The sequence below is a fragment of the Coloeus monedula genome (assembly GCF_965178545.1).
Source record: "Coloeus monedula genome assembly, chromosome: 17".
In the NCBI taxonomy this organism is placed as follows: domain Eukaryota; kingdom Metazoa; phylum Chordata; class Aves; order Passeriformes; family Corvidae; genus Coloeus; species Coloeus monedula.
The window spans coordinates 10,494,660-10,516,418 of record NC_138797.1 but is presented as its reverse complement, the minus strand read 5'-3'; the positions used below and the strand labels follow the sequence as shown (position 1 = coordinate 10,516,418).

Genomic DNA, 21,759 nt, shown 5'->3' with positions numbered 1-21,759 from the left:
AAGCTAAATTGCAGCTGTAAATATACCACTGGAGTTCCCCCAAGGGAGCAGTAACTCTTGCTTCAGGCTCAAAAAGCCAAGCTCAGTTTTCCCTCTGTCCTGTCCACACACAGCCTAAGAAAGACTCACTGTGACCAAGTGACACTGAGACCACCCCCTGCTTTTGGCTTTATGAACAAAAATGTTCACTGGTGTCCCCTGCCAGTCTAATTCATGGCTGGCACCTGCAGCACTTTCTCTTCAGGAAGGGTCAGCTGTGGCCTGAGTGACAAAAATGTCTCCCTGAAGGCAAAACACCTGCAGAAAGCCACCTGAAGCCCTTTTTCTCATCCAGCAGAAGATGAGGATGAGAGTTTTTTGGTGGCCATGTAGCAAAACCCCAGTCTTTGCACAGGTCTGTGTCTGAGCAGCCCTCGCTCCACAGGATGCTCCCAGCACACAGAGCAAATGGTCCCTGTGCTGCTGGACTTTTGTGGGAACCCTCCAGGGCCTTGTGAGCTAAAGGTCCCTGTTTTTCCCCCTCCCTGCACCCCACAGCTCCCACCCCACTCTGGCCGCCTCCCACAGCTCCTTCCAGCACACGGCACTGGGAGCTCCAGCAGCTGATCCCCTTAATTAGGTCACAAATAGATTACGTGTAAAACACTTGCACCAGCCAGATCCTCTGAAGGAAAAACATGCAAGCCCTGCAACTGGGGTAAAAGCTCAGGAGAGGAAAGGTGCCAAAGCTGAAATAACTCTTCAAAACTTCGTCTGCAGGGGCCCTGCTTCAGTTTCTGCTCGACAGCAGGGCCCCTGCTCCCTGACACTGGAGCTAAGTGGTAGCGTTGCTTTAATTTCCTCTTGCTTCTGCTGCAATGCCAGATTGCTTGGATATTCGTAAACAGAAGGAATTTAATGAAAATTATAATTAGAGCCCCGCGGTGCTCTTGCAGGTCGCCTTTACACTGGGCTGCCTATTTACATTACAAATCAGGCTGGTGTCACTGCAGAGTCTACAGCAAGAGAGGAGAATTCATTAAAAGGGAAGCACAGAGTGGGTGAGAAATGGGGTGAGAGAAAATGATATTGTTATTATTAATAATCTAGGAAATTGGGATCTGCCATGGTCTTGCTGCAGCTTTGCTCCTCAAAGGAGAGCTCATCCCAATCAGCCTGAAGCAGGAGGGGACACAGCACAGTCACCCAGAGACTTCCATGGCAATTACTGTACAAATGGACCCTTTTTTCATAGAGCAAGGCTTTCTCACCCCACCAGGACACAGAGAAGTGCTCTTAGCACCTGGCTGCCAAGCTGGGGGTGTGAGAAGGAGACAACATGAAGGCAAAGGGATGCAGCTCCCATTATTTTGCAGCTTTCCCTTTCCACCTGCCAGCAGCTCCATGCGATGCTTTTTCCACCCTGTAATGCCACGGGCAGCAGCTCCTGCTCCCGCTCCTTCCACCAAAGCCCTCCAGCACAGCTGGTGACTCTCTGTCTTCCCATCTATGCAGTGAAATTAGGAGCAACAACTTCATTTTACACAGAGGATTGCTGGAGACTTGGCTCCTATTTGTAAAAAGCTTCTGTCATATTCCACATCAATAATCCTGCCTCAGCACAGCATCTTCACTGCCATTGTGGTTTTTTGGACACCCATCTGCTCGTGGAGGCAAAAAGAGGTGGCATTTTAGGTTGGCAACCTCCCACGATGACGGCAGCACCAGCCCAAACCCCTCACCTTTCCTTTCACTGTCACATTCTCAACACAGAGAGGTGAACTCTCCCTGTTCCCATGCCTGCATTCCCCAAATGAGAAGCTGGAGGTATTTTAGGAGTTGGGCTGCAAACAAGCCAAGTGGTTTGTTTGCATTTCATCCACACTATCATCATCTAAAGCAACCCACACTGTGACAGCTGAGTTTTAATCATCACTAGTAATACTGATGTTTGTGCTTTGCCCAAAAAAAACCCAACCAAAACACAAAAATGTGTTTATATCAGTTAAAAATAAAGGACAAAAGAAAAATTTCCCTTGAAAAACTATAACTGAAAAAACATGTAGCCTTTTTTATCAGCTGAGAAATAGATATCAGTGAAGAAATACTGACCAACTCTCCCCTAATGAATGTACCAGGCCTGTCATCAGAGCATGAAACGAAAAAGAACTGGGAAGAAAATAGTACTTTGGACAAGAAAAACATTTAGCAATTCAGCTTCTGGTTCCAATAAAACGCTTCTGACAGGAAGAGTTTTAAATTGGAACAAACAGGAAAACAACGATTTTGTTCAAAACAGGGACTGTCAGAGGCTTTTGGGGTATTGCAGGAATTTTCCAATAACCACAATCCCCACAAAGAACATCCCTCTAAGAAGTGGATGGAAAATGAATCAATCACTATTGGTTTTCATCATCTGATTGCTTCTCTGGAAGAAAATCAGTCCTACTTAAGTAATTGATTAGTTACCTTAGCAATTACAGGTAAAAAACTGGCTTCCCTTGCCTCCCTCAAGGCATGTAAACTAGGGATATTCCAGTTTTCCAGCCGTTTTAGGAGGCAAAGCCAATTTTATGTGAATGAAAGATGATTTCTGAGCTGTCACCCACATCTTGGGAATCACCAGCACCCTCAGCATGGTCCCTCAGAGGTGAGGAAGGCTGAGTACCTCCTGGGCTTCTTCCTCAGCTGTACCTCCCCACGAGCAGTGCAGGCTGCAGAGCAGAACTCTATTTTCCTCAAATAAAAGCAAGAAAACAGAGACACACAAAGTGCTCAAACAGATTCATCAAGTAAATATCTAAAGAGGGAGCTGGCAAAAAGTTTAGGCACGATTTGAGGCTGAAGATGTGCCTCCCTCTTTCATGGGTGGTGGAGTAGTTTGGGAACTGCAGTCTGCTCTGGGCAGTCATGGAAGGGTGAGAGCACAGCCCTGCTGCCAAACACAGTCTGAGTGCTGGGAATCAGGGCTCCAGGGTGGATTTTCTGGGATTCACAGCATGAGAGTGGCTGTGGGGGAAGTCACTGTGGTTTTCTCATGCCCACTGTCCCCTGCACTGCTGTGCTTTCTTGAGAGGAGCTCAGTGATACTAAAGATTCTCATCAGGGATTTATCAGCAATACAGAATCATGCTGAAAACCCACTAAGGTTTAATGAGTTCTCCCAGTGGCACTGATGGCATTGACCACCTCACTTTTGGTGCTGCATGCCCTTTGTTGTTGCTCCTCAGCCCAAGTGGGTGATGAAATGAGAGCTGTGACGTTCACTTTGATGGAGGCGAGCTGCTGGCTTTCCAATAGGGTAAATAAGGATTCAGTGCCTTTTAAAAAGCATTATTTTTAGAGGAAAGCCCTTTTGAGTGAAGGCTAGAATGGAGTTATTTTCCACATGACCAAGCACCAAAAGGAAAGCAGCAGCCCAGTCCATGCTCTTATCACCCTCCCTGAGTCACCCACTGGATAGATTTGTCACAAGGTGAAATAAGAGCAAGTCCTCAATTTATTATCATTTTCTACTTGTCCTCCTTAATGTAGCTCCTGCCAGGATGAGTTTGCTGTGGGAAAGTGGAATGAAACCAGGCCTTTCAGCTTGCTGCTAAATAGGACTGGGGGGAGGAGGCTTCCAGGGAGGAGGGAAAATCGTCCTCATTAGAAGGGGAAAATGTGCAACGCAGAGTTTTCATCGGATGCTGCCCAGCCTCCCAATTAGGGTGGCTGGGACAAACAGTGGTGTTATTATATGTAGCTGTTTACCCAGTGTCACTCAGCCATTGTTTATTTTATGAGCATAATTTATCTCCTCCATTGTGCTACCCAATTTGTTTGCATTTTCAGTCCACTCGAGTGTCTCTCTTTCATTGCATACATCTTTTGGCCTCCCACCAACCAACTCTCCAAGTTCCAGGAGTGTCACACAATGGCCAGGCCCCTCCTGCCCTTCATTTTTCGCATGACATTTTTGTCCCCTTATTTCTGCGCTGCCCCTGCCCCTCCCCTGCTGCAGACTCACAGCTCCTCAATGGCTCATGGTTTATTCAACAGCAAAGCTGAATTTCTCTTTTCCTTCTCTTTTTCCACTTTCCCCTCCTTTTAAGAATAGAGGCTGGTCAATAGATGCCACTCTGGCAGCTCTGGAGAACAAAGTTCACTTGCAGCGAATCTTTGTGGTCGTGTCTCCACAGGGCAAGAGTTTGGTTACCCTGCAGGGGCTGAGTCCCAACGAGCAGCTCACACATGGGGCCCCCACGGAGTCCTATGTCTCCTTCAGCCATGGAAAGGGACAAAGACTTGTCCTCTATCAGCTTGTGACACCAAAGCTTCATCCACACCTCGCCTTGGAGGTGTGAGATGATTCCTCATCCCTGGAACAACGGTATCTTTGGTTTGCTCCTACTTCAAACTTTCTGGCCATTTCTTCCCCCCAAGTCCTCTGATCTTCTTGCTTGTGGGTCTGAGTGCAAGGATTAGCTCAAACAGAAAAGTGCTAATTCACATTATGGAAATTCAAATCCTTGCTGCTACAATAAGTAATTCCAAGGAAGTTTAATCTGGCAGGACTCGGAGGTGACTCCGGACAGTGACAGCAACATCTGTGCATCGCCTCTTCCTCCAGCCTGGTGACACTGCAGCAGGAAGATGCAGCATTTTCCTCCTGATTGCAGCAGGACCCTATTTCTGATGGGTTCTGATGAGCTCTCAGCCCTGGGCTACAGCTGAACCTGGGGTTTACTGCTCCATTCCCATTGAGTGTGCCAGGTTAGGATTCTGGGGTTTCTGATAGAAAATCTGGACAGTGTCTCACCATCAAACCCTGGAGCTCCATCTGAAATGCCCTGTGTTTGCAGGTTAGTGGCCAAACCTGGGAGTGAGGAACTTTACATGGCCAAGAGAGGCTTCATGAGGAAAAAGCTTGGCAGCCATGAAACCTGGGATATGTCTCATGCAAGGAAAGCATCCTACAGGATACTGCCCCATCACCTCCTGTCACTGTGAGCTGCTCCAGAAATTCATGTACTTGAAATAACTCACTCAAGTATCCATTCAGTCTCAGTTCATGGACTGCAGAGCCTTTATTGCACACCCATATATTTAGCACTGGGATAGTTCTCAGCAGTTCTAACAGCCCTGTCATCTAAGGAATAAAACAAAGAGTCATTATTCATCACAAGGGAGACACAGTCTTTATAGTCTGAAGCCATGGCAGAGTTTTTCTATCACCCTATCTATTCCTCACTGCCACACAACTCAGCTTTAAGCTGTCTCAGTAGCAGCCCTGGAGGCCCAAATACTTTATAGCTTCTCCCAGTTAAGTGCCCAGCTAATGCTGTGTTGGACTGACTGCAGGACTGACCCCAAGCTCACAGGAGCAGGAAGGGAAAACTTTCCAGAAAAGCCTAAGGTGGACATTAATCTCTGCTAGGTCAGGAGTAAAGTCAGGCAGGGTTATTCAAAGACATGGGGAAGCACAGCTACAAGGAGAGATGGATGAACGTGAGTTTTGGGCACTGATTATGTATCATATCCAGAAGATCTGGGGTTTGGCCCTGGCCTGATGGCAGAGCTGTGTAGCCTGTAGGACACATCAAGCTGTGCACATCACCTGTCCCAGCCTCCCTGCAGCCCTCCCAAACAGCCTCAGGGTTTCCTTGGTGGATCTATGTCCAGCATGCAGCTGGAGGAACCAGCCTGGTTATCTGGATATCTGGGGATTAATACCTTGGGATCGAAGCATGAACCACCCCCCATCCTTCTTAGCATCTGCCTGACTTGCTCTGTGCCTCTGGGAAAAGCAGGTCAGATTTGGGGCCACAAGACCCCCTCAGTGGTGCAGATGAGCAATTAAATGCAATCAAAGCAGCACCATTCAGAGAACCAGCTACTTCATGGTCTCCTCAGGCTTCAGGAGCATTTGAGGCTGTGTCTGTGTCAGCACAAGGTAGGACAAGGAGTAAAACAGATCCCTCTGAGAAGGTGCTGCGCAAGGGCTCTCACCAGCTGTTTGCAGTAAGGCAAACTCATCCTTGCCTTGGCTGTCTCTGCTCAAAATAATGAGATGGGAAACTTGAAGACCCAGAATCCTAAAAAGTGTCAGACATCTGAAAAAAAAATTGCACTCTCCCAGCTTTTTAATTTGTTTTGAGGTTGGCAATCACATCTCCAAGTGCCCAAGCTCACTTTTCTCCACATGCTCAGACAGCAAAGGGCACAAAACAGCCTGTGAACTCCCATCACACTTCTCTCAGCACCTGCTCTGCTCCCTGCTGAACAGCCAGCAATCTCCCAAGCTAATTAGCCAAACGGTATTCTGCACATATTTAGCATTTCTGAGTAACTAGGATAATCAGATTTCTCCCCTAATTCTGTACATCCACAATATAAGCAGGTGTATGGCCTTTCCCACAACGGTATCACAAGAAGAGTGCTGGCTGCCGGAGCCAGGGATGCCAGCAGCTCATCAGATCCCACTCCCCTCTCCCACATGGAAATCTGCTAACGGATTACCAGCAGCCATGGGGAATTGGGAGCTGGGTTTGTATTGGCTGAGCAACCAGCAGTTCAGATTTTCATGCAAGTTATCTAAAAGCACAGTCCTCAAATCTGGCCAGAGATCCGGATGTTCCCTTCACCATCCTCCAGGGATCAGCTGCAGGAGTTGTTTTGTGCTGCAGTTGAACAGAAGGTGTTTGGCCCAGAACCTCAGAGGTGTTTGGGTTCTGGGGAGGTTCTGGGAGTCTGCCCAAGACTCAGGGCTCAGGTCTTGGTCATTTTCCACAAGGTTAATCAGCCCAAGGGCCTGGTCCTTATCTCTGTGAACCTGTGAGCTGGCATCCACTTATCTGTGGTCTGTGCCACTTCCAAGGTCTTTTGGAATGAATGACCTTAAATGAAGCCAGTCAGGCCAGGCCAGGTCAGCTCTTTCTTGTCCTGCTGAGGTGGGTCTTTGATTCAAGAGGAGTTTTTCCTTCAGCTGCTTCACTCAGTAATTCCTTCTCAGGGAAGCAGAAAAGTTACTTGGTTTTCTTTTTTAAGTGCCCATGAGTACATCCTGGTTCATGGAGCATTTGGATGTGGTGCTTCCTCCAAAGTGGGAGCTCTTAAAGGAGTATCAAGGGTCCAGCATCTCTGAAAGAAGGAAAGGTTGCTCCCAAGCCCCACAGCATGGAGCTACACTCTCATAAGTATCCTGACCATTGCAGTAATATTAAGCAAAGACCTTGCCACGTCCCGTCCACAAAAACACCATCCTTCAGCTAAGATTCAGGTAGGGAAGAAGTTTGTTTGGAGACCTTAGAGTAGAACCCAAAGAAGCCATTTCTAACATACAAGGCAATGCTCTCATTGTAGTACTGTAGAATAACATCCAAACTTCCTAAACATGAACAAACCTGAGTAAGGCCAGGAGTTAAGATTCCTCTTGATCTCCAAGCAGGTCAGCTGTGCTGGTGCTGAGATTGGGCTCTGGCTACTACAGAGCTAACGTTCAGGTGTTGTTAATTGTGGGGAGGCTGTTTGTCCACGATGGATGACCACAGCACTCAGAGCGCGCCATGCAAGGCTACACTCAATATTTTATAAGTTGTGTGTGGGTAATAAAAAGCTCCATCCCCTTCTTTAGTGTCCTCTATCTCACCTTCCCTGCTCAGACGAAATGGTGCTCACAGATGAACTATCCCCAGGGAACAGCACTTGGAAAATATAAATCCGCACCAAATGCTTTAATGGGTCCAAGGCTGTTGTCAGGGTCACCACAGACACAAGACAGGCCCCTGGTCCCCTGAGAGGTGTCACAGAAGGCATCTTCCCAGGTTTTGTATATTTGCTGTAACTGTGTATTCATCTGAGCACCAGAATCCTTTTTTTATAAGGTGTATTTAGGACTTCAGCGAAACCCAACTATTCTCAGTAAGGTTCAATTCTTGTTTTTTCCTCTTAGCCCAGGTGACCAGGTGACCAACTGCTCACTAATGAAGGACAGAGTCTGTGTCCTGTATCATTCTGACCTCAGGTCAGTGATGTCCCAGGTCACAGGGATGGCACAATGACAGAGCACAGCACATCCAGCCCTTCCACCCCACTGCTGGGCACTGGGATGGCTCTGCTGCTGAAATGAGGGGCAACCTGTGCTCCCACACTCCTGAACATCAGGGCTGGGCACACATCTGTGTTCTTGCTCTACTGGTGCAGAAAAAAAATGATGATGATCCTGGTTTTCTTGAGTTTTGAGCACTGGAGGGAAAAATGGAGGGTTAAAAAAAAAAAAAAAAAGAGGGAAGAAAGCAGATATTTTGCTGGGCTGAGAGAGCCTGGGGAGCAGGTGGGAAGCTGCCTGCGGGGCTGGCCAGTCACTGAGAGGTGGCAAAGAAAGCTGGCACAGCAAGTTCTGACGTCTGCCCGCCTCAAGCAGGTGATGAAGACAAGCTGTTTCCTCGATTCCCACAGTATATTTTCATTAGGCCCAGGCAGATGGCAGCGGAGGTCACCGCTTCCACACCATCATCCTTTCAGCCCAAAGGTGCCAGGGAATCTGACATCTCAATTACTAAACCTGGAATCACCCAAGCAGCACCTGATGGACGATGGGGGAAAGGGGATCAGAAAAGCTGAGCTCCTCATTTCCATGAATTCTCACCTTTGAGAGAAAATCTGGGACGTGCGCTTCCCTGATAAACAACATATTTGTGTCCAACGTTCTGACACAAAAGCAGCTGCGCTGAGAACGAGCCACAGACACCAGGAAAATGGCAATTAAGTCCTTGTGGAAAATAGACCAGAAAGCACCCCTTGGAAAAGACATTTGATGTTAATGAGCTACAGCAAAGTCAAGGGAGGAGATATTGATCTTGCCCCAGCAGAGATCTGCTGCTCGCTCCTCCATAGTCTGTGAAGCCTAAGAACACAGAGCAAAATGTTCTTCACAAGGACTCTCAGATGTGGGGCCAGGGCTTGGCTAAGGCAGGAGGAGCCAGAGCAGCACCACCAGTGACTTTTCTGTGCTCAGTTTTTCTCCTCCCTATTATTACCATCTACTCTCCTATTATTACTTTAGTACTACTGATTCCCTACTTTTTACTCCTGTTAATCCATACTTTTGTAATTCCTACTATTACCCCTGGCAAGAAGAAAATGAAGTAAGATTCTGACTCTTACCAAAGATCAATAAACAAACGAAGCAGAAGTTGTTTATTCTCAGTCTGAAATCTCATGAACTTTAAGGTAATATTATGACTCTGGAATGATTATGAAATATCTCAGATTCCAATTTCCACAGGGTGTTTATTCATTGAGTTTCCTTCTGCAACAAAAATACACCAAACCACTGTGAGCAGATGAGTCACTGCAGCAAAGCACCACCCTGAGCAACACCCAAACCTGTGCTTTCTCTTTGAGGATTTTTCTCCTTAAACCCCACTGTGAGCTGGGTTTGGGGGAGACGTGATCATCTTTCAGAGATATCTGAAAGATGAGAACATCCAGGGTGCACAACCCCAATGAAAAAAACCAATAACGAACCAATTTCTTTTTGGGGAGACTTTCCAACTTTTTTCAGAAGTGTTTTCAAGCTTCTGTAAAAGTTCAAAATATTTGGGGTTTGGCACAATAAACACCCCTAATTGCTAAATGCCAGAGTATTTTCTTCCTTTTTTGTCCAGAAATGTAATTTTTTCCCTCCTCGTGTTCTTTGGACAGGGAAGGGGTGAAGAATGTGCTGCTTTTGAGACAAAAGTTTCCACTTGGTTGAAAACTCTTTCTACCACATTGAAACATAGAGACACAGCCTGTGCAGTTGGGTGTGCTCATCACATCTACTGCAGGAGGAGTGGGGACAAAGGGAACGTTAAATCACAAATTAACCCTGGTTTGGGGGGGGTATTTAACGAGAAAGAAAGGTTCAGTTCTACCGCCCTCAGACCCAATGTTTTGTTAATGGGAAAGGCAACGCTACAGCCGGGCACTTGCTGCTCACTGGATAATACGCATTTTCTTAAGTGCTCAAAAAGCAATGGGCTAGTCCAGGGTTTTCCTGGAGGAAAAGAGATCACAATCTGGCCTTTGTTATCCAGTTTGTTCTCCAAGAGTTCATACTTGAGGGCCCCTGGAGCAGATTCTTGGAAGAGCTCCACTTTGCACCCCAGCCAAAATGATCCGAGTTTCCATATATTATTAGCACACAATGGAGCAACGTCAGCTCCCTTAACCCCACACCAGCCAGAGGGAGAGGGTCCCCATCAGGGAAAACCAGCTCCTTCTCCTCTTCTACTGAGAGGAAAAGGAGAAGCCAAAGGAGCAGAGAATGACTGGGAAAAATCAGAGTGGTCAACAAAGATACTGTGTCAGCCGAAATAAAACCCCAGCTCTCCAAGGAGAGTTGACTTCAACACCAGCCTGCCCTCAGCTGCTTTTTTGGCTTGGCTTTGGCCAAATTTCATTCCTGGTCTGAGCGGGTTTGGTTAGAGGACACAGTTCCTGTGAGTCATCTGCAATCTCCAGCACCACCATAGGAAAGGCGGATGTGGGGAGCCAGGAGATCTGGGCATGTCTGAAATCCAGACCCCAAACTGCTCCTCCCTTATGCTTCCCTTGTGCTGCAGTGTACTGACTCCAGCTGCTCAGGAAAAATAGGGGAGAAAAGGAAATCTCATGCAAAAATTCGACTTTTTGTAAGAAAAGCTCTACCACTCCAAAATTAAAAATGTTTGCCAGCACAGCAAACATTTGCCAGCACATTTTTGACTTTTCGCCAAAATATTCTGGCCAAAACCTGGGAGAAAAACTCAGGACTGTCTGTGGAAAGCAGATACTTCTCATGAAAATATTCATTTAGTCAAATCCCCAGGTTTCTACTGAAAGTCAGCTTCAGTGGAAAATGCTGACGAGCTCTATTATTGGCACAGCTTTAATTTTCCTTTGTCTGGAACAGACACGGAGAAGACAGCATCTGTCAAACGTAGTCTTTAGACTTACATTATTATTTAGCCTGGAGTATTGTTCGAGGACCTCAGGAAAGGTTTGAGCCATCACAGAGCTGGGTGCTGTGCACATCCACGAAAGATGGCCCTTTCCCTGCAGGGATTATAATTTAAGCACAAACCATGGAGAAGATAAACAGCACAAGGTAATTTTGGAGGGGTCCTGAGCAGCATGATGAGCAAAGGGACACTGTGCTTCCCCTTGCACCTGCTCTTCCCCCCAAGGCTTTGTGCTCAGTCACACGGCAGCTGTGCGGGCTCACAGCTCCCTCAGGGCAGCCTGACTCTGCCCTGGCTCCAGAGGCAGCTGCAGAGGAGGGGAGAGACAAGTCCTGCTCTCCTCTCCAAACTCTAGCCCAAATGATCCCTGGGGTGGAGAGGAGAAAGCCAAGCAAGTAATTTCTATGGCCCCCAGACACTGCAATCCTGTCTCCTCCTTGCCTTGGAGAGGTTCATGCTCTGCCACCCTCCCTCTTGCAGCCCACGTGTGGTGATGGATCGAGTCACAGAATCAGGATCACAGAATGGTTTGGGTTGGGAGGGACCTTAAAATCATCTCGTTCCAACCCCCTGCCATGAGCAGGGACACCTCCCACTAGACCAGGCTGTTCCAAGCTCCATCCAACCTGGCCTTGGACACTTCCAGGGATAGAGCAGCCACAGCTTCTCTGGGCACCCTGTGCCAGGGCCTCACCATCCTCAGAGGGTAGAATTTCTTCATAATATCCAATCTAAACCTACCCTCTTTCAATTTAAATCTATTCCCCCTTGTCCTATCAGTACATGTCCTTGTAAAAAAATCCCTCTACTCCAACTATTTTAACTCACACTTTATTTTTGCCCAGATCCTGCCTTTCCACGGCACCCCACTGCCAGTCTGCCACACTCCCCTTCTGCCCTCACTCCTCATGTGCTCTGCATCACTTTATGCCTTGATCAAACCAACACAACCACTTCAAGAGAGTAGTTAGGGAAGGATCTGTGCTGGTTTCAAATAGCTTCCAGAACAGGTCACCCTCTTCTGTAAGAGATTAGAAAGGAATCACTGAGAAAGGAACGAGGCAGAAAGAGAGCATGAGGAAATAAATAAATAAATGTATATCGTTACTTTTGGTTAGTCTCGATGTGCAGTCCCATCCCAGGGCGCCTTGTTCTGTGCTCATTTGAAGTATTAGTCACTTTTTCCATTAGAAGCTGCTATTCTAGGGGGATTTATAATGTATCTGTAAAATTGTCTCCAGGCTTTGCTTGGCATCTGAGCTCTCAATCCATGGACAGAATGTAAAGAAACTACAGTTGTTTGATTTATTGGGACAGGGCACAGGGAGCGGGGGAATTTTTCCATGCTCAGTGGAAATAAATTCACATAGTGCCTCTGGTGCACAGGCACTTACTGCTCCAGAAAATTCACCAGTTGGGTGCAATCTCACACTGGCAGAGAGGAAAGCAGCAAATCAATGATTATTTAATATCTCGCTGCCTGAGACCCAGCCCTGGTCTGTGGCTCCTCACCATGACCCACCCAGCCCACTGGTGGGTGTGACAGCCTCATTCCACTCAGGTTCAGAAATCCTGCCCTTGGCAAATGTTTTTTCAATTCTAATTCCTACAAGGAGAATTTGTTAACCCACTAGAGAGGCTCCCTGACAGAGTCATGATTTTCTCCTGGGGAGGCCTATGGCTCATTTAAACTTTGCTCTTGTTTCTTAATATGCATCTACCCAAAGGTTGGGAGGGATGAGGAAGGGCTGGTGATCTGCTGTAGGTGACACCAGCTCCTGGATGGCAGAGGTGTCTGGGCAAAGTGAGAACAAGAAGGCGACAACCCCTTTGGGAATGATAAACCCTGGAAAAACACCCCATCACCTTGCTGATGGTCCTCCTCCATGCCACCCATGGCTGAGGATAAGCCCTTTTGCAGGATAGCCCTGACCTGGGCCAACTTTCACCCAAACTTCTGCTGGATTTAAGGCTGGACTGGGAAAAAGGGAAGGATTAGGGACAGGGATGCACACCAGGACAGAGGAAGGGAGAGCCAGAACCTTCTTGCAGCTTCCCTGCAGCACCGCTCAGCAAAGCACCGAGCCTAACGTGGACGCTTCAAAGAAACAATAATCTAAAATTGGAACGCGGCAAATTATTTATTCAAACTACAGCCTTCCCTCCCCCCTTGATTAGCAAACCGCTGGGGAGTCAGCCCTGATTTTCTTCAGACAGATGCAAACGCTCTCCTCTTCTCCCTGTGCCACGAGGCTCAGCCCGTGGGGGGCTGAGGAGCTCGTTGGTATTCGCATTGTGTAGCAGCTCCTTCAATTCACACGTTGTTCTGCTCTCCGGCTGGAGCACAAACTTTTTCTTTGGGAGCACACACTGCAAATGATGAATTTGTTTGTTTTCTGCCTTTTTTTTTTTTTTTTTTTCCCAGGGAAACATTTAAACTGCAGTGTGCAAACACTTCCCCGCACGCTCGCTCAACTACTTGCACCTAATAATAAAACAATCTATATGAGGCATTGCGACTCAAATCCCTGATGCAAGTTTTTTGGGGGGCTGTTTCATGTTTCATCATTTATATAAAAAGCCCTGGTGAAACTTTGAGGAACAGACACGAGAACATGATCTCAGGGGTGTGCTGCAGCACTGAAGTGGGAGATCCCAGCACCGAAATCCCCTCCCCACTTAAGTCAGAGGGAAAACGTCCACACAAGAGCCAGAATTTCCCCCCTGGGACTCTGGCAGTGGGAGACACGGAGCTTGGCAACAAACAGGGAAGGCTGTGAAGGGTTCAAAGTATCAAATGAAGCTGAGCAGAGACATGAGAGGAACAAAGGAAGTTCACGTCATTATAATTTATTGATGATCTTGGCCTGATTGCTTCAGTGTTTTGTCTTAGCAGCAGCGAGTCCTGCACATCACTTGGCTGTGCGGATGTGGAAGTGATGTGATGATTTACAGACAAAGTTTGCTTAATGAAATAATAAAGTAAATAAAAAAGCACTGTGCTGGATCTCACCCTCACCCAAGCGCTTGCTGGGAACTGGCCAGGATCTCCTGACCTCACCCCCACCAGAGCACAGCTCCACAAATTCCCTCAACCATAGTTCACATTTTTTCCAGCTCTACCAATTCACTCAGCAAGTGCCATGGGAAATCGCTACGGCTGAGGCATCCAAACTTGCTTAAGAATGAGCCAAACTGATTCTTTTCTTCAAGGAGGAGGGTCTTAAGGAAAATAAAATGCTGGGGGTTCTTTGTCCCTGTATCTTGGATACAAGAAAACTCCCACGCTTGTCAGAAATCAGAACAGCACCAGCAGCTCATGGCTTTTTCTTTTTCTCATTTCCCCCCCCCTTTTTTTTTTTTACCCCAGTGTGTGTGTGCTTAGAGCAGGATGACACAGTGATGGGTTTAAGAGACAGTGAGTGCTGAGATGCCAATTTCTAACGTAATACAGGGTGCAGCTTCTTTCTTGCGTGATCACGGGTGAAAAATCAAAAGAAATAATCCAGGCGACTAAATACACTCCCCAGCCATTCAACTCACTCATAAATATGCTGAGCAAGACGCTTTGTGCAAGAAAACCCCATCACTTCTATTCTGTATTTCGTTTAATGATGAGTCAAATCCTCCACACTCATCTTCCGATTGTGCTAGCCTGGGGTGCATTCCCACTCTCCTCCCTTTCAATTTTAGGCTGATGGGTGTAATTTCAAAACTAGCAGGTTCCCAGTTTTCCTCTTCCACCTTCAGCTCAGTGTCTGCTCCCTGACTCTCTGCAGAAAAAGAAACGCTGTCACAGCACCCAACTCCAAAACAAAGAGTTTTAACCAAACTCACCCCTTGGCACCAGCAAGCTATTCAAAAGAACTTCGCAGGAAGCCTGTCCTTTCCTGCGCACTGCTAATGCTCCAAAATAAAGCAAATCTGGGAGAAGTCAAGGAAATTAAAACCCTAGATGCTGTCATTTCCTTTTTAAGGCTGGAGGAGCCCTGGAGCCCATTAGCTATTGACAAGAAGGGGACTCTCCAGATCCAGGCTGGATGCACAGACACTCAGGGAACAACCAGACCTTTGTTTATCATCTATGCAGATGTCATAAGGACCAGGAACCCGCGCCCACCAGGGACCGACCCGTGCCCACCAGGGACCGCACTCTCCGCACGCTGGGAAGTTTATTCCTACGTAAATATATGCATATTAATAGACACATTCTGTCTAAGCACTTCATCCCCGGCAATATAGGATGCGGGCGACCAGGGTGGGATGCGGATGGACCTTTCCATGAAAAGAGGCTAAGGTACCACGGTGGGTTTTAGCACGTACGAAGTTTGGTTTGGTTTGCAACATCGCCACCGAGCCGCCGGGACTCCTCTCACAGAGCAATTTTCTTCTTTTTTCAGTTGTATTTTATAAGCACAAACTTATTAATTGAAAACTACTTCCCCCACACACCTTTTTTCTTGAGTTTTAAACATCGGTAAATCCCCCCGGCACAGCAGAGCGTCGCCGGAGCGCAGCCCGACATCCCTCCACCTTGCTGCTCCGAGCCGAAGTTGCGGAGGAGCGCAGCCCTGCTCGGGGCAGAGGGCACCGAGGCGCTTTTGTTCCCGGCCCCGTCCCGGGGCGCCGAACCCGCAGGTCCCCGCCGGGTCCCCCTGATCCCGAGCGCCTCCACTCACCAGCTGCAAAGTGCAGAGGAAGATGAGAGTGCAGCGGCCGGTGCAGCATCCCATGGTCCCCGAGCAGCGGGGCAGAGCAGGGGCAGCCCGGTGGCCGCGGCCCCGCCGCCGCCCTGGGGCTCCGCGCTGCCCGGTCCGCGGCCGCGGGGAGCGAGGCGGGCACGGAGGTCGCTCGGTGTCGCTCGGTCGGTGCCGGCTGCCGGAGCTCCTCCGGGAGCCGGGGAGGAGGAGAGTGGGGCCACAGCTTAAAAGGGCAACGCTCCGGCGGCGCTGCCGTCCCGCAGGCTGGGCGGGCTGGCGGGGCGGGGGCTGCCGCCAACGCCGGGATGCGGCCCCCGCGCCCCCGCAGGCGCGCTGGGATGCTCCGGCCCCGGCCCTCCCCCGGGAGGCGGGGGCAGCTCCGATGCCCCGGACAGCGCAGCCCATCGTTTTTCCCTTGACAGGACGCGGGAGTGATCATTCCGTGCTGGGGCAGAGGGCTGTGCTGGCCAGGTGTGTGTGCGGGACACACGGTCTATGGAGCTCCTCTCCTCTTTCCACGTATGCCTCCCCGTGCTGGTGCTGGCATGTTCGCCCTGAACATTATGAAGCCCCAAACTAACCTAAAATGCAATGGTTTTTCCCATAAAATTTGTCAGGGAGGGTGCACGTGGAAGACAAACTCCTAAAGGGCGGTAAGACAAGGAATTCTTTAAAATTTTAAAGAATTCCTTGTATTTTAAAGTATACCCAGGTTTGAGAATGAATCCCAGCTGACTGGGAGCAGAGGGATGTAGAAGAGCATCTCTCTACCTCCAAAAAGTGCTTCTACTTGAGCACCGTGTATGCACCACTCGCTGTACCCTGCACCTGCAGATAAGCAAGTCAGTCAGCTTTAATTGTGAACGCAGAGCAAACCCACAAGCACACAACCACCTCCTTTACATGCCCGAGTCCTTCCCATTGCCTCCCCTCCCGAAGGAGAAGCGAGATCCAGAAGACATAGCTCATGCCAGCCTCTCCTGCTGCACACACTTGCGGCCGGCCTGAGGAGCAGGTCACACGCCACACGTTGTCATCGAGACAGACTTGTAGCTAAGCTCAACACAACAGGATAAGAAGCTTTGGGAGAGCCTCATCTGGTGACAAGGTCGTCTCTTTGCAATCTCTGGTGGCTCCAGCGTCTGCACAACAGTTTGTTCTGTTGCCTCTGGCTGTCCCTTCTTCCTCTGAAGCAAGTCAGCGTTTCATTTCTGCCTCCAAAGCAGGGTGTGACTCCCCACCAGAAGTGATCAGCTCCACTTTCATTTTAAATAAGCACAGCCCACTGCTCGTTGCAGTGGGGTGAGAAGGAGGTGGCGGCTGAAATCACAGCAGCTCTATCATTTCACTCAAGGAAAACACTGCCTGCCTATATCCTAAGGAAGCAGGATTGGTCCTCAAGTGCTAGGAATGTTTAAAACCTTATATTAACAACATTATTGTTATTCATATCAGCCACAGGGAGAAACAGAACAAACCAACAAACAAACTCTGAATACCTGAGATTAGAAGGCAGCCTCTGAATTGATCACAAATCCTTCTGGTTTTAAATGGTAAAATATATTGATTATCTGACCTGTGCATTATGCATAACCAAGGCATCAACTAATGCAGTCAGGTACAATAAAACACGTTTTATTATACATGAAAGGAAAACACCCAGAGAAGAAACCAATTTATTTTGCCCAGAAAACTGTGGACTGAAGAAGCATTGGCAGTATTCATAATCCCCAGAAGGTGGATTTTGGATGGAATAGGCAACAGAGCAAAGACCAGTTTATTTTTTTTCATGAATGCAGATAAAACATTCCTTACAAACCACACAGGGAGTTCTCACTCTGCACTGTAGGGTCAGGCAACCTGACATCAGAATTAGAACAGGAGCTCAAGTCGGCCAAAAGCAGCCTGGGGTTAGGCTGGTCTTGTTACGTGCTCTGCAAACTGCTGGCAGCAACAGGGGAAAACGGGGATACAGCCATGCAGGTTAGAACCTGGCTTTTGTGCCAGTTCTTAAGGTTTTCTGCATCTCTTGGTCTGCCTCCTGCCTCTAAAAACCTCCTGTAGGCATTACTATTTTCCAGCTCAGTTGTACTGCAAAGGAGACACTGTGTGAAACAGCAAAAGGCATTGCTGCTGAAAGGCTAAGTTTGACAGAAAGAGGATTTTTTCCACCTGCATTTTCATCTTGATAAGCTGTGCAGAAAGCAAGCCTGGCTTGGCTGGGACTCCACATGCATGGGAAGGAAAACACAGACTTTTCTGAGCTTTTTAATAAGGGTGAGGCCACAGGAACAACGCATTCTGTATTTCAAAGAGAGACTTAAATCTCCCAGAGCCTGATATTATAATTTTCATTCATATGATTTCTTATCTATCTGACCATCTGAATTCTTGCATGAGTGCTGCAGGACCACACATCTATCTTGAAAGTTTAATTTGTAAAACCAACTACAACTTTAATTTAGCAAAAAAAGAAAGAAAACCAAAATTGCTCAGTATCCTGAATTTTTTATTTCCTGAAGTATAAAGCTTTTGATGGATGAAATGTTGCTTCAAGAGTCTAGTTTGAATGCTAGAAAGGATTTCTCCTTATTAAGGGGTTCTGGATGGGGTCTGAGGGATTATTAGCAGGGATGTTGGTGTACAGGGATATGTGTACACAGAGCAAGGCAATCACAGGCAGCTGCATCCCTCACCATCAGGAGAGGACCAAGGACAAAGAATTGGTCAAGCAGTCATTACTGCAGCCCTCTCCAAATGCCAGGCCACAGAGATGCTGAAGAGATCCTGGTTGTTTCTTTTATACTCCTTTAATTCCTGAGGATGTGCTTTCATTTTAAGGTTCTGATGCACATCCTGACTTCATGGAGGGAATGGAATCCCTCCATGGGATGGGAAACATCCTCAGGTTCAGATAATACTCCAGAGATTGAATGTCCCTGTTCTTAGACAGATTTTGAATCAGGATCCTCTTCCCATCCAAATTTATTTTTGCATGGCTCCAGCTGCATTGCTAGGGATGATTAATCTTAGATAGAGGGACCTTGTTATCAGCTGTCAGATTACATCCAGATTTCTGGGAGAAGTCCCAGGTTTACTTTAGGAGAAATGAAGAAACAAAGTTAGCAAGGTTGAAACAAAGCAGCAGTACCGTATCACAGCTTATCTCTAATACCTGCAGCCTCCTCCTCTGACAGATCAAGAGGAACAGTAGAGGCTAAAAGTATTAGCTGGGGACGTGTCTCTTCACAGCCCAAACCTGTAATTGTCACAGCTGCTGAAAGCTGGAGATGGGCTTACATCCCACGGTACCATGGGGTGCATTATTCCACTCAGTTCATTCACACCCACCTCCTCTCCACTTTAATAACGTCAGCTGGCTCACAGTGCCTTTGCAGATGTCTGATCAAACACAGCGGTGTCAGAGTATTCCAATCTTTCCATCCACACCCCAAAGGCAAAGCGTGCCTGTCCCAGTGCTCCAGGAGCTAATCAGCCAGCCTGCTCCCCTGCTCCAGGGCACACAGCAGCCTTCCCAAGGTGGTATGTCACATTCTATTTCTCTGTCACAATTAGAAGTAAGTCCCACTGCCAGTGGCCTGAGTGACGGCAGCTCAGCACTGCATATAGCAGGATTTCCTGCAGCCACATCCAAAATGATAACTGGGAAGTCTTCACATACGAAGGGCATGAGCTGTGAAGCTTCCTGCCACAGGACACTGTGGAAGTTTAGAATGTATCTGGGTACAAATGGATTAGGATAAATCATCTTCCTGCATGGAAGGAGGAAAGGGCTCTCTCCTGTCTGCCCAAGGGTAATGTTGGATGCAGGGAGAGGATCTAACTGCTCATGACCCGAGGTTGCCTCCAGTCACCTTGGGCAGCCAGCTCTGGCTACAAGAACTTGACTCTGTGATGTGTCCCATGTGTCTTACTGAAGATTTTCTACATAAAGATTACTGAACCAGCTAGAAAGAGATTATGGAAAAAAGGACAAGAACTCTTGACCTTCTAATTTTAAACTTGTAAATTTTTAAACCTGCCATTACCCAGGGCTAATAACTAGAGCACTGTTACAGAGCTCAGCTGCTCTGGGACTGAAGCCAGCTGAAGCCAGGACTATCATGGTAGAAGACCCAAGAGAGGTGGCAATAGCCCAGACATGTCCTTCTGCTCTTCAGAGGGACCAGAGGGGCAGAGATGCCCAAAATGAGCAGCACCACAGTGGCACACCCTCAGAAGGCCATGGTCAAAAGAACCACACACTTATCTTCCCCTCCTTTTGCAGCCTGGTGAATTAATTGCTGAGGAAAACAGCCTGATGACAGCAAAGCACAATGTTTCAAAAATTGTTCTCATCACTAGACAAGAAAGGGAAAATTCTCAATGACTTTTACGCTTTGAAATGGTTCCCAGAAGCCCAGGGCGATCTGTAAAATTCATCAGAACTGGTGTGTGAAATCTGTCATTTTCTCTCCGATCCCTGTGAAGTCTCCAATGTTGGGGGGAGGCAGCTCCTAATCAGGGTTTTTCGGCATTTTTACACCACCATCATCTGCATTTCACATTTGTAATTCTCTAATATTAACTTGCTGAGCTGCACAGCAAATTCTCATCACTCTTTGATGAGTAGACAGAGGTAGAAGGCAGATTCACCAAGCTCTCTGGTACGTCAGAGTAACAGCAAGGTGAACAATTTGTCCATATCTGGCTGATGCAGCTGCCTTGTTTGTGTGATCAAGGGCCTGCATGAAGAAAACCTGACTGGCCTCCTTCCTTTCCTGGATCAAACACATCAGCACCCATTTACCTCTATACTGGAGTCAAGGTTCAAATTCACACCGGTACAGCTCTGCTAATGTGGTAATTCTGCCATAACATCCCACAAACAGCTTCTCACAACCCTCTTTTTCTATTTCTCCATTTCTATAAAGGAAAAACATTGAGACAGAAACACCCTGGAAGCTGCCAGCATTTTTGTTAGTCTGAGAGGGGTGCCACAAACCACCTCACCTGAGAAGCAGCACTGAAAATCCTCCCTCATCCATTGAAATTCCCTATCTGTCTTATTGGTCTGGAGACCAAAAACATGTAACAGCTACTGAACTTGAGAAAGGCTACTCAAACTAGTGTTGTAGTAGCTCTGGAGATGGCATGTGCAGGGATAAGACCCAGGAAACAGCATGAAGTTGTGTCAGGAGAGGTTTAGGTTCAATATTTGGAAAAGGTTCTGCCCCCAGAGGGTGGTTGGGCATTGGAACAGCTCCCCAGGGAAGTCGTCTTGCCTCCAAGACTGGCAGAGCTCACAGAGTGCTTCGACAATGCTCTCAGGCACATGAAGGAATTGTCCTGTGCAGGGCCAGGGGTTGGACCTTGGTGATCCTTGTATGATTCTATGTCAGCATTCCTGACAAAACAGACACAGCCTGGAAAAGAAGAGGCAGTGCCCAAAGGGTTAAACCCCGCAGGGGAAGCACAGCTGACACCCCAGCACCTCAGCCATGCAATCCGAGTAGCTGGCATGATTGCAGCCACATTTCAAGCCGCAGTTTCACTAGGCACTGTGACCAAGAAGTAATTCAGTGCAGCTGCCAGGGTCCCGGGGTATTGATACCAAATGATTATTCAAGGTTTCCATGCAACAGTTGCATTTCTCAAATGATATGACAAAAAAGAGAGCCTGAAGGGTGAGAGCAGTCTCCAGTTTCGGGCACTGGCTTAGGGCGGTCTCATTTAGAAAAGCTGCTTCCCCATTTGCTTAGGAACCATTTTTTCCTCTCAAATGATTACAAACTTCCCCAAGCCAATTTAACAAGTCTCAAGTGATGTGATGGAGAAGAAATCAATAACGAGTTTCTTTCAGCATGTCTTTTGAAGGACATCTGCAGCAGTGTGGGTGTGCAGTGTCAGGAGCCGGCATTTGTGAGTCCTGCCCCAAGGAAGGGATGGAACGTGCAGTCCAAAGATATTGCAACACATACACACACAAACCCAGCTATTCTTCTGCTGTGTTTTCAGTGATATTCTCTCTAATCCCAGGCAGGGAGAGCTAATGCATATTAAAAAGTCAGCAGTGTCAGGTACCACCAGGCTGAGGGAGCATTTTTTACACA

General features: G+C 47.7%; 1 protein-coding gene across 1 annotated transcript in view; it reads right to left on the bottom strand.

The window, feature by feature from the left end:
• Positions 1-15,895, bottom strand: part of NKAIN4 (sodium/potassium transporting ATPase interacting 4) — a 50,091-nt gene extending 34,196 nt beyond the window's left edge. The window contains exon 1 of the mRNA XM_082292570.1: positions 15,626-15,895. Within this exon, the coding sequence (XP_082148696.1) occupies positions 15,626-15,679 (54 nt within the window). The 5' untranslated portion in view covers positions 15,680-15,895. The remainder of the gene's footprint in view (positions 1-15,625) is intronic.
• Positions 15,896-21,759: the final 5,864 nt, after the last annotated feature.